The 12,444-nt window shown below is 47.9% G+C and overlaps 1 protein-coding gene across 4 annotated transcripts in view; it reads left to right on the top strand.

The window, feature by feature from the left end:
* Positions 1 to 11,203, top strand: part of AsnRS (asparagine--tRNA ligase) — a 47,861-nt gene extending 36,658 nt beyond the window's left edge. For 2 of the 4 annotated variants that reach the window (XM_045769479.2, XM_045769480.2), the window contains 4 exons: positions 1,281 to 1,463; positions 2,620 to 2,751; positions 3,333 to 3,464; positions 10,503 to 11,203. In XM_045769479.2, the coding sequence (XP_045625435.1) occupies positions 1,281 to 1,463; positions 2,620 to 2,751; positions 3,333 to 3,464; positions 10,503 to 10,634 (579 nt within the window). In that variant the 3' untranslated portion in view covers positions 10,635 to 11,203. The remainder of the gene's footprint in view (positions 1 to 1,280; positions 1,464 to 2,619; positions 2,752 to 3,332; positions 3,465 to 10,502) is intronic. The other 2 variants (XM_069310866.1, XM_069310867.1) reach the window with 1 other exon arrangement.
* Positions 11,204 to 12,444: the final 1,241 nt, after the last annotated feature.

Genomic DNA, 12,444 nt, shown 5'->3' on the forward strand with positions numbered 1-12,444 from the left:
ACCCAAACCAAGCTGTAGTATGCTGTTGTGTTAATCGTTTTAATGACAATGTGATGTCTCACTTCAGACAAGTGTTAAAACGTAGGGAAAAACAAGAGTCGCTAGACAGGTTTTAAGTGAGAAAAACAAGCAGTGTCCTTACAACCAGGTCCTAGTGGTATGCCTGCGAAACGTAGGGGAGAGAGTACCCCAGAAATGTCATCACTGCCCCTGATGTTATAATGGAAGGGGACTCCCCCTGTAAAACACTAGCCTCTCCTCCTCCCCCCCCCCTCCTCACTGTCTTCAATATGCCAACAAGAGTCCTCATTTGAGGATAGATATACATATTGTATTTTAGCTAGTACAAAATGAGTGTTATTTGGTATAAAATGTATATTTGAGTTAATATTTTTGGGGAGTGTGGAACGGATTAATTAAATTTATATGATTTCTTGTGGGAAGATTTGTTTTGGTTGACAACGTGCCTCTGGGAATGGATTGTGATCGTAAACGAAGGTTCCACTGTATATATAAAATAGTTTATGGTCTGTTATTGTTTCGGTAACCAAATGAAACTAATGTGTTGGTTTAGAACTTAAAGGTAAATGATTACAATATCTGGAAACATTTCCTTAGGGACTATGATAACATACCCCTTTATATCCTTGATTAAACTAATCCTCTTATTTCCTGGATTCCATCCACCTGTGTTAAATGCATATATTTTTTAAATTTTGTGATAATGTATAGTTATTAATTTCTGTGCTCTCTAAGGGTCTACAAAATCAAAGTATATTTTCTTAATAAGTTGCCAGTAAATGAGATTTGCATTTTGTACCATGAGTTTTGCATGAATATAACCTTGCATCAAGGATGACTTACTATATGTAGCATATAGACCCTGTAGAAGTGTAAATTGTAGAAGGGAAAAAGTTTTAAATATAAGTTGAGAAACTATACCTGGAGATAGCTAAGATAGTGGAAGAAAGTTCATACAGTACTATATTTTAGACTGTTTGGAAGTGTTAATGTTAATGAGATGGAAAATTTAGATGAAATGAGTGATGCAGGTTTCTTTTATATAGATATGAAAATTTGAAATTGTAAAAAATAAGATAGAATTAAATTTTCAGTAAGTTAAATTTTATTGTAAATATCAATTAATACGTTGAAAATACAATACTGTACATTCATTTTTATGCAAATTAATCTATAATTTAAAGCAACATAGGCTATAGATATTGCATTTTTATTTAATTCTGAATTTTTATGCAGCTAATAACTGTATCATTTATTAGATATGTGACGTGGTTGATCGAGTATTAAAAAACCCTGTGGGTATTCAACTTATGAAGGACTTGCATCCTGAGTTCGTGGCACCACCCAGACCATTCCTTAGGATGACTTATTCTGATGCCATAAAGTATCTAAAGGAGCATGACATTACAAAGGAAGATGGCTCTTATTATGAGCATGGAGAGGTGAGTAGTAATTACAATAATGTTCCATTTACTCTGTATCACTGCTTCAGTTTATGGCTATTACCGTAATTAACAGTTTATTAAAATAATGAATAATAATTTGACCACTCGACCATTTTGGTAGAGGTACTGCCATGAAGGGGGGTACTCTCCTCCCCTTTGTCATTTTCCCTCTCCACTTCCCCCCTCCCCTAGCCACTTCCCCCCTCCCCTAGCCACTTCCCCCCTCCCCTAGCCACTTCCCCCCTCCCCTAGCCACTTCCCCCCTCCCCTAGCCACTTCCCCCCTCCCCTAGCCACTTCCCCCCCCCCTCCCCTAGCCACTTCCCCCCCCCCTCCCCTAGCCACTTCCCCCCCTCCCCTAGCCACTTCCCCCCTCCCCTAGCCACTTCCCCCCTCCCCTAGCCACTTCCCCCCCTCCCCTAGCCACTTCCCCCCCTCCCCTAGCCACTTCCCCCCCTCCCCTAGCCACTTCCCCCCCCTCCCCTAGCCACTTCCCCCCCCCCTCCCCTAGCCACTTCCCCTCCCCCCCTCCCCTAGCCACTTCCCCTCCCCTAGCCACTTCCCCTCCCCCCCTCCCCTAGCCACTTCCCCTCCCCTAGCCACTTCCCCCCCTCCCCTAGCCACTTCCCCCCCTCCCCTAGCCACTTCCCCCCCTCCCCTAGCCACTTCCCCTCCCCTAGCCACTTCCCCCCCTCCCCTAGCCACTTCCCCCCCTCCCCTAGCCACTTCCCCCCCTCCCCTAGCCACTTCCCCCCCCCTCCCCTAGCCACTTCCCCCCCCCCCCCTCCCCTAGCCACTTCCCCCCAGGGAGGAGCCAACCCTAAGCATCTGGCTCCCAACCTTGAACACACAAAGTATGGGCTTAAATGGTCCCCAAGCCAATACTGTAAATCCCTAAAAAATTAGAAATATGTCAGACTGACTTCAGGAGGGGCCTCCAGACTTCCTTTGATTTCAGTAGAAATCTGGTTGTATGACTTATCAAGTCAAGGCAATCCAGTGGTTAGTGTCAGTGACTGGCATTCTCTTGGTCGTGGGTCCGAGTCGTCTCGGAGTTCCAGTTAATTTTCTCATTGATATTTAATGTTAGTGTGATGATTTTGAATAATAATAATAATATTTTTTGTTTTTTGTTCTTTTTTTTACTCTGACAGGACATTCCAGAGATGCCAGAAAGAAAAATGACTGATCAGATTGGGAGGCCAATTTTACTGAACAGGTTCCCAGCTGGTATTAAGGCCTTCTACATGTCTAGATGTGAAGATGACAAATCCCTTACAGAGTCGGTAGGTCCCCCAAATTTTTGAAGAAGTCATCCTGGGTAAAGTTTATACCTATCTACTCATAACAGTTGGTTTGTGTTAAAACATTGAGTTGCAGTATATCTGGGAGAGTTTGGGGGTGTCTTAACAGTTGGGCCTGGGTAAAATGTTTCCATTGGTGTAATGAACCTGATACAGTATATGGTTACACTGTAATTGCTAAAGCTGTTGAAAATCATTGATTACTTTTAATTCATTGCTTATGGTTCTGTGCTTGATTTTATGGAAGAACTTTTATTTTATTTAAATATATTTTTACAGGTCTTTGAATTAACATTTTCCTAGATTAATTTTCAAAGTTAGCAAGCACATCCAGTGTGTGTGTGTGTACTCGCCTAGTTGTGCTTGCGGGAGTTGAACTCTGGCTCTTTGGGCCCGCCTAAGAAATGTGTGTATGTGTGTGCATGTATATAGTGGCTTTGTAAGAATGTAACACTCAAACCCCAATGTTCTTTCTCAACCCACTGTACCTTTTATATAAATAAAATGTGTACTGTACATATTTGTGTAGGCTAATATCTGGCTGTCTTTGATCTGACTTGTAGGTTGATGTGTTGATGCCAAATGTAGGAGAGATTTTGGGTGGATCTATGAGGATGCACGACCACCAAGAGTTACTCAACGCATATAATGACAACGACCTGGATCCTAAGCCTTACTACTGGTATACTGATCAGGTAAACGAGTAATTATTTCTTAATACACAATATTTAGTATACAGCATATTCAAAATTTATTTACACAATGCACTGAAATGGGAAAAAATGACGTGCAAGTTTATGCAAGTCTATCCATTTAGTATTTGTTGCATAGATAAGTATTGCATTGTATTGTAGTATATAAAAATTTGTTCCAGTTATGGCCTTAGGAACGTTAAGTAGGTCTTGGTAACATAGGCCACATTACTAATGCCATGGAAGGAAAGTGAGGGACTCTGGTTTTTGTTCAAGATAGGGGGATGATTAATGGAGGCCTGAGGAAGCAAATGTGAGCCCCTTGTATGTATGAGAGTTTTTAATCTTATGATATACTAACATGATCCCAGGTTCCCTCCACCTAGCGGGACGTAGTGGTGCTAGTGCACCGCCACATCTGGTAATGTCAGCTGGTGCTGTGCTGAAGTTAAGGGAATATAAAAATGTTCTTTATCAATCATAATCTCCAGTCACCAGTTCAGTAGAACATTGGTGAAATTTGTTGTAAATAGCTTATTGGCACAAAACAAAGTGACACCTCGGCTTACGAATGCCCCTCTTTCAAAAAATTTCGGGTTACGAGCCCAATTTCTTTGTAAAATATAAATCGGGTTACAAACTTTGCCTCGAGTTGCGTAGTTTGTTGATACAGAGCACCACTTGGTTTCCGAACCCCTTGGGGACGAGACCCGTCGGTTAACATGTAAGTTCGTATACGAGAAATAGAGGTGAAAAAATAAACTAGAAATGTAAAAAGAAATGGTTCCAAAAAAAATTTACGAAAAAACTCTAGGGGAAAAAATCGACAGGTTCATAGCGTAAATGCGACCGTGTTTTGTTTGTACTCACCAATAAGTGAAGTCCTGATCCGCTTTATAAAAGTCCTTAATTGTTCCTAATTGATTATTAAGACGACTGGCAAACATCCTCTGGATGTTTCCTGCCAGCCTGCCTGCCAGCTTGCCTGCCAGCCTGCAGGCACATCCTGCCAGCCTGCAGGCACATCCTGCCTAAAATATACGATGATGTACTGTACATTTAAGAAACAAATCTGGGTCACAGGTCTGTGGAGTGTGGTTAGGCTTACGGAGTCAGCCGGTCCCTCCCCCACCACCGACACACCTCCCCCTCTCCCCCCACCACCGACACACCTCCCCCTCTCCCCCCACCACCGACACACCTCCCCCTCTCCCCCCACCACCGACACACCTCCCCCTCTCCCCCCACCACCGACACACCTCCCCCTCTCCCCCCACCACCGACACACCACCCCCACCCCCCACCCCAAACCCACCCCAAACCCATACACACACACTCTCAAAGGTCACGTGGTTCATGGTTCACTTCAACACCCATATATCGCTTCCTGCCTGCCTGCCTCCTTCCCAGCCTACAAGCCTGCCTGCCTGCCTGCCTCCTTCCCAGCCTGCAAGCCTGCCTCCTTCCCAGCCTGCAAGCCTGCCTGCCTCCTTCCCAGCCTGCAAGCCTGCCTGCCTCCTTCCCAGCCTGCAAGCCTGCCTGCCTCCTTCCCAGCCTGCAAGCCTGCCTGCCTCCTTCCCAGCCTGCAAGCCTGCCTGCCTCCTTCCCAGCCTGCAAGCCTGCCTGCCTCCTTCCCAGCCTGCAAGCCTGCCTGCCTCCTTCCCAGCCTGCAAGCCTGCCTGCCTCCTTCCCAGCCTGCAAGCCTGCCTGCCTCCTTCCCAGCCTGCAAGCCTGCCTGCCTCCTTCCCAGCCTGCAAGCTTGCCTGCCTCCTTCCCAGCCTGCAAGCCTGCCTGCCTCCTTCCCAGCCTGCAAGCCTGCCTGCCTCCTTCCCAGCCTGCAAGCCTGCCTGCCTCCTTCCCAGCCTGCATGCCTGCCTGCCTCCTTCCCAGCCTGCAAGCCTGCCTGCCTCCTTCCCAGCCTGCAAGCCTGCCTGCCTCCTTCCCAGCCTGCAAGCCTGCCTGCCTCCTTCCCAGCCTGCAAGCCTGCCTGCCTCCTTCCCAGCCTGCAAGCCTGCCTGCCTCCTTCCCAGCCTGCAAGCCTGCCTGCCTCCTTCCCAGCCTGCAAGCCTGCCTGCCTCCTTCCCAGCCTGCATGCCTGCCTGCCTCCTTCCCAGCCTGCATGCCTGCCTGCCTCCTTCCCAGCCTGCAAGCCTGCCTGCCTCCTTCCCACCCTGCAAGCCTGCCTGCCTCCTTCCCAGCCTGCAAGCCTGCCTGCCTGCCTGCCTCCTTCCCAGCCTGCAAGCCTGCCTGCCTGCCTGCCTCCTTCCCAGCCTGCAAGCCTGCCTGCCTCCTTCCCAGCCTGCAAGCCTGCCTGCCTCCTTCCCAGCCTGCAAGCCTGCCTGCCTCCTTCCCAGCCTGCAAGCCTGCCTGCCTCCTTCCCAGCCTGCAAGCCTGCCTGCCTCCTTCCCAGCCTGCAAGCCTGCCTGCCTCCTTCCCAGCCTGCATGCCTGCCTGCCTCCTTCCCAGCCTGCAAGCCTGCCTGCCTCCTTCCCAGCCTGCAAGCCTGCCTGCCTCCTTCCCAGCCTGCAAGCCTGCCTGCCTCCTTCCCAGCCTGCAAGCCTGCCTGCCTCCTTCCCAGCCTGCAAGCCTGCCTGCCTCCTTCCCAGCCTGCAAGCCTGCCTGCCTCCTTCCCAGCCTGCATGCCTGCCTGCCTCCTTCCCAGCCTGCATGCCTGCCTGCCTCCTTCCCAGCCTGCATGCCTGCCTGCCTCCTTCCCAGCCTGCAAGCCTGCCTGCCTCCTTCCCAGCCTGCAAGCCTGCCTGCCTCCTTCCCAGCCTGCAAGCCTGCCTGCCTCCTTCCCAGCCTGCAAGCCTGCCTGCCTGCCTGCCTGCCTCCTTCCCAGCCTGCAAGCCTGCCTGCCTGCCTGCCTCCTTCCCACCCTGCAAGCCTGCCTGCCTCCTTCCCAGCCTGCAAGCCTGCCTGCCTGCCTGCCTCCTTCCCAGCCTGCAAGCCTGCCTGCCTGCCTCCTTCCCAGCCTGCAAGCCTGCCTGCCTGCCTCCTTCCCAGCCTGCAAGCCTGCCTGCCTGCCTGCCTCCTTCCCAGCCTGCAAGCCTGCCTGCCTGCCTGCCTCCTTCCCAGCCTGCAAGCCTGCCTGCCTGCCTGCCTCCTTCCCAGCCTGCAAGCCTGCCTGCCTGCCTGCCTCCTTCCCAGCCTGCAAGCCTGCCTGCCTGCCTGCCTCCTTCCCAGCCTGCAAGCCTGCCTGCCTGCCTGCCTCCTTCCCAGCCTGCAAGCCTGCCTGCCTGCCTGCCTCCTTCCCAGCCTGCAAGCCTGCCTGCCTGCCTGCCTCCTTCCCAGCCTGCAAGCCTGCCTGCCTGCCTGCCTCCTTCCCAGCCTGCAAGCCTGCCTGCCTGCCTGCCTCCTTCCCAGCCTGCAAGCCTGCCTGCCTGCCTGCCTCCTTCCCAGCCTGCAAGCCTGCCTGCCTGCCTGCCTCCTTCCCAGCCTGCAAGCCTGCCTGCCTGCCTGCCTCCTTCCCAGCCTGCAAGCCTGCCTGCCTGCCTGCCTCCTTCCCAGCCTGCAAGCCTGCCTGCCTGCCTGCCTCCTTCCCAGCCTGCAAGCCTGCCTGCCTGCCTGCCTCCTTCCCAGCCTGCAAGCCTGCCTGCCTGCCTGCCTCCTTCCCAGCCTGCAAGCCTGCCTGCCTCCTTCCCAGCCTGCAAGCCTGCCTGCCTGCCTGCCTCCTTCCCAGCCTGCAAGCCTGCCTGCCTGCCTGCCTCCTTCCCAGCCTGCAAGCCTGCCTGCCTACCATCATGCTAACGGGTAGTGTGTGTTAGGCTTATCTTCGGGAATGAGCCGGTCTCACCCCCACCACCAACAAACCACCCGCCCCCCTACATCCCATCTCTCAAGGTCACGCGGTTCAACCGCGTGACTACCACTCACTCCCTGCCTGCCAGCCTTCCTGCAAGCTAGCCTGCCTGCCTGCCTGCCTGCCTGCCTGCCTGCCTGCCTGCCTGTGCCTGCCAGCCTGCCTTTCCCTCCCTAATTCTCACTACTTCCATCCCTTCCTGCCTACCTCCTAGCATCTCTCCCTACCTCCCCCTCCCTCTTAGCATCTCTCCCTACCTCCTAACATCTCTCCCTACCTCCCCCTCCCTCCTAGCATCTCTCTCTCCCCCTCTCTCACTGATTCTCCCCCCCCCCCTCATTCATACTGCCTCCCACCTAAGCTCCATCGTCCATCCACCCACCAGTCAGCCATCACTGACGCAATGCGTGCATTTGGAGCCAACATGGTGCACAGATGTTTCTTGATTGTGCAGATATGTAAAACAAAAGCACAGAATGAACATTCCAGCCTTATGGCAATTCAAAATAATAGGAATAATAGGCTGTGAATCTGTGAAGTCACAGCGGGCAAACTGGACCATCTCCCACCCACCACAACAAGCCGGCGTGACGCTTGGCGGACCCCTTCCTACCCGAACTTTGTTCGGGTAGCATGACTCCCCAACCCCAATCGGGAAACTGGAAGTTTCGGATAACTAAAGTTCGGAAACCAAGTGGTGCTCTGTACACGTATGGGCAACCTAGTGCATGGTTTTTGCACTAGGTCTCTAAATGTTGCACTAAATGTGCCACTCACCTTGTGGCACAGTCACCAGTGCTTCAGTTTGCCAGTGGCTCCCTTGAATTCTTTCAAGAATTCCATTGAATTCGGTTTGAATTCTTTTTAAAGAATTTCATTGTTTTTCAGCTTGTATGGTTTCTTAACATAAAGTAATTATTATATACCATGCCATAGGTCCCAAGAAAGTCAGTGGTAAGGTTCAACCTAAGAAAACACACTTGAGGATAACCATAGAGGAACAACAAGAGATCATTCGTAAACATGAAAATGGTAAACGTGTTGTTGAACTAGCTAGGCAGTACAACAAATATTCAGGGGAGGAGGAAGCAGCAGAGGATGTCCCTTCCTCATTAATTAAGAAAATATGTGCAGTATGGAAAGAACTGCAAAGTTTTACTGAAAAGACTCGCCCAGATAAAGCTTTAGCAGGCGGTTGCATTGACCTTATTAATGACAATGTGATGTCTCACTACAGTACTGGCAAATGTTAAAATGTAGGGAAAGCCAAATGTCTTTAGACAGATTCTTAGTAAGACAAGCAAGCAGTGAGCCACAACCAGTTCCTTGGGGTATGCCTACAAAATGTAGGAGAGAGTGAGTACCCCAGAGAAGTCATCAGTGCCCGATGTTATAATGGAAGGGGGACTCCCCTTCCAAACACTAGCACCTCTCCTCCTCCCCCCTCCTCACCGTCTTCCATACACCAACAAGGCATCAATAAAGGTAAGTTATAATTTGTACATATTATAGTACTAAATATTTGTGTATATTAGGTATGAAAAGTATTTTGAAGTTAATATTTTTGGGAGTGTGGAACGGATTAATTCAATTTACATTATTTCTTATGGAAAAATTTGTTTCAGGTTGCGAATTTTCAGGTTACGAACCATCTCTGGGAACGGATTAAATTTGTAAATGGAGGTGCCACTGTACAGTAATCTGATGGTGATGGACAACTTTTGCATAGAAAAATGCTAAAAAAATGAGAAATGGCTGAATCTATTAATCTTTCACATTGTTCCATCCTTGTCCTTCCAAGGCTCCAGTTATCTATCTCTGCCACATGATCATCTTATTACACCCTTGTACACCTTTTTATTTAACCAATTCTCATGCCTCCTACTAACATGTTAATTCCACCTCAGTGTATTGCTCTTCACCCACTCCACAACTTCCCATTTCATCCTTGTACACAAGAACCTTAGCAGGTAATACAGAAAAAGGCAAACATAGTTCCAATATATAAAAATGGTAGTAGAGAAGACCCTCTAAATTATAGACCCATTTCATTAACAATTGTGGTAATCCAAACACAGAAAAAATAGTAATACTAAATGGGTAGAAAACCTGGAGAATAATGCCATAACACACAGAAATCAGAATAGCATGATGCATCATATGAACAAATCCACAAGGGCCGTGACGAGGATTCGAACCTACGTCCGAGATCATCCCAGACGCTGCCTTTATCGACTGAGCTATAACATGGTCAAGAGAGTAGAACCGGAGTTCTACTGAACTTACTGGATCCTGCAGCCTCTCCGAGACACAAACCAGGGTTTTACACAACTCCCCCTTGCACTCGAGCTATGTCAATAGGCCATTCTCCCTCTTCTCCCTTAGTTCACTACACTCAGAAATCACAATATCGTGATGCATCAAATGAACAAATCCACAAGGGCCTTGATGAGGATTTGAACCTATGTTCGAACTCATCCCAGGTGGTACCTTTATCGACTGAGCTACCACATTGTCAAAAGAGTTGGATTTGTTCATTTGATGCATCACGCCCCTCCGTGGTACCTCCTTGCCGTGGTGAGGGGCTCACGTACACCTCTCTGGGACCAGTGTGGGTTGCCTGTGCCCCCCTCTCCTGCCCCCTCTTTGGGTGGTGTACGTGCTGAAGGGTACCATGTAGGGGCCTTGTGAACCATCAGACCACCCGCTGGAGGGGTCGCCTGTGAGGGGCCGCCCTGAGTGGATGGTTGGGTGTCCAGGCTGGGGCGATAGGGGAACTGGGGTCTTAGCACCAGTATGGGAGAATGGATGAAGTAGTAGGACTTCCCTGTTGAAAAGGGGGAGCACCGCTGGGGACGACACACCCTTCCTGCACTGGCCCGCGCTCGGCCTCCCTGGCTGCCCTGGTAGGTGGTATCCCTTGGTTCCAGGTCCCAAACCTTTAAATTGATTGATGCATGGATGACGACACGACTTCTCTTACCCAGAGTTTATGGTACTTTATGTTAGGTTGATACTGTTTCAGTAAAGGCCTTCTAGAATCCCTTAATAGAAAAATTGAACATGTTAGATACAACGGTTCACATTTTATGCATTCTGTCCGTAGCTGTATGTACTAAAGATTTTAGAGTATGGGTATCTCTCTAACCTTCCCCTACCTCCATCCCTCCTCGTGTATGTATATATTATATATTGCATATATTGTATAAATTCACCTCGTTTGCATTTTTCTTTAACAGCGCCTGTATGGTACATGCCCTCATGGTGGTTATGGTTTGGGGCTGGAACGCTTTTTATGCTGGATTGCCAACCGCCATCACATCCGTGAAGCGACTTTATATCCAAGATTTGTTGGACGTTGCACACCATGATTAAAAATTGATAGTCCAATATCTTTAAAAAAAAAATGGTGTTGTATGTCCTTTATTAATAGGTCGGTATTTAAGAGCTTCATAATTGTTATTCTTGAGTGATTTGAACAGGCACTTATAAAATGGTAATGGTTTTGATTGTGTAGTTGTACATGTTTGAATAAATATTCAATATTCATAATTTAAACTATTTATGTATTTAATTATTTTTACCCATTTTCATTAATTTGTACTGGATACAGGTTACAGATAATTTTTTCATGCCGTAAAATTGTATTATCCAAAGATTCATGTTCTAAAAATCTGATGTTATTAATGTAATTATTCAAGCTTCATTTTATGTACTGGACATTAACACTTCTAAAATTTCCTTTAGTTTTCTTAGTCCTCCAATTCGCTTGGAAGTTATAAACATTTTCATTTTGCTATATGTAGTTAGTACAGTAATTTATCTGTACATTTTCATTTGAACATAGTACATTTTTGGCAAAGGCAGAAACTGCAGGAGATATATTGAAAGCCTTTTTTTTTTAAATTTGATTGTAGCTTAAAATAAAGTTTGAGTATTACCTCTGGTTTTTTAACTGTCTTGAATGGTTCAGATGAATACTAAATTCAGGGAATAGCAATTTAGAGAAAATAAGGCTTCAAATGCATGCAGATGCATTATATTAATGGGGCTGGTCAAAAACATTACATCTCATTACTTGTACCATTAAATTTATATAAATAGCAACTTGACACAAGGTGTTAATTTCTACCTTCACTGAAGAACTTCAATGTCTTGCTCAAACAGGTACAGTAAGTGGACTTGGGATTTTTTTTTAATGCACTTGAGATATTTGTTTTTTTACTTCATTGTTTTGTGCCACTATAAATCTTTCTAGTACAAATCGTGGTAATGAGGAGCCGGTCGGCCGAGCGAACAGCACGCTGGACTTGTGATCCTGTGGTCCCGGGGTTGATCCCGGGCGCCAGCGAGAAACAATGGGCAGAGTTTCTTTCACCCTATGCCCCTGTTACCTAGCAGTAAAATAGGTACCTGGGTGTCAGATGTCACGGGCTGCTTCCTGGGGGTGAAGGCCTGGTCGAGGATCGGGCCATGGGGACACTAAAAAAGCCCCGAAATCATCTCAAGATAACCTCAAGATGAGTGCTATTGAGGTTGAGAGTCCAGACTGCGTCTGTGAGTGCCAGAACATCTGGGCTCACTGTAGATGATGTGCATCATTTGGTTGTGTAATTACCTAATTGTAGTTACAGGATGAGAGCTATGCTCGTGGTGTCCCGTCTTCCCAGCACTGTCATATAACGCTTGACAAAGAGTGCTGCAATTGTGTGTGCAACTGTTTGAGGTTTAGGAATAGTGGATGTGTGGGGGAATCCCCAAGTGACCAGTTAACCTTGCTGGTGGGAAACAAGATGTGGCATAAATAATTCCACTGTTGACCAGACCACACACCAGAAGGTGAAGGGACGACGACGTTTCGATCCGTCCTGGACCATTCTCAAGTCGATCATTCTCAAGTTGAATCGACTTGAGAATGGTCCAGGACGGACCGAAACGTCATCGTCCCTTCACCTTCAAGTGTGTGGTCTGGTCAACATTCTTTAGCCATGTTATTGTGACTCATTGCCTGAATAATTCCACTGTTAAATAATGGTAAATAGATGAGATTCAGAGGTCACTGGTGTAATAAACACATGGTTTTTGCAGCAGACTGCTCTTGTGAGAAATGTCTAGAAATATTAGGAGTCTGCAATAAGTAGCATCACAATCATTGTAATATTTGGGTGCCAGATTTCTATT

Source organism: Procambarus clarkii, chromosome 68 (genome assembly GCF_040958095.1).
Source record: "Procambarus clarkii isolate CNS0578487 chromosome 68, FALCON_Pclarkii_2.0, whole genome shotgun sequence".
Classification (NCBI taxonomy): Eukaryota; Metazoa; Arthropoda; class Malacostraca; order Decapoda; family Cambaridae; genus Procambarus; species Procambarus clarkii.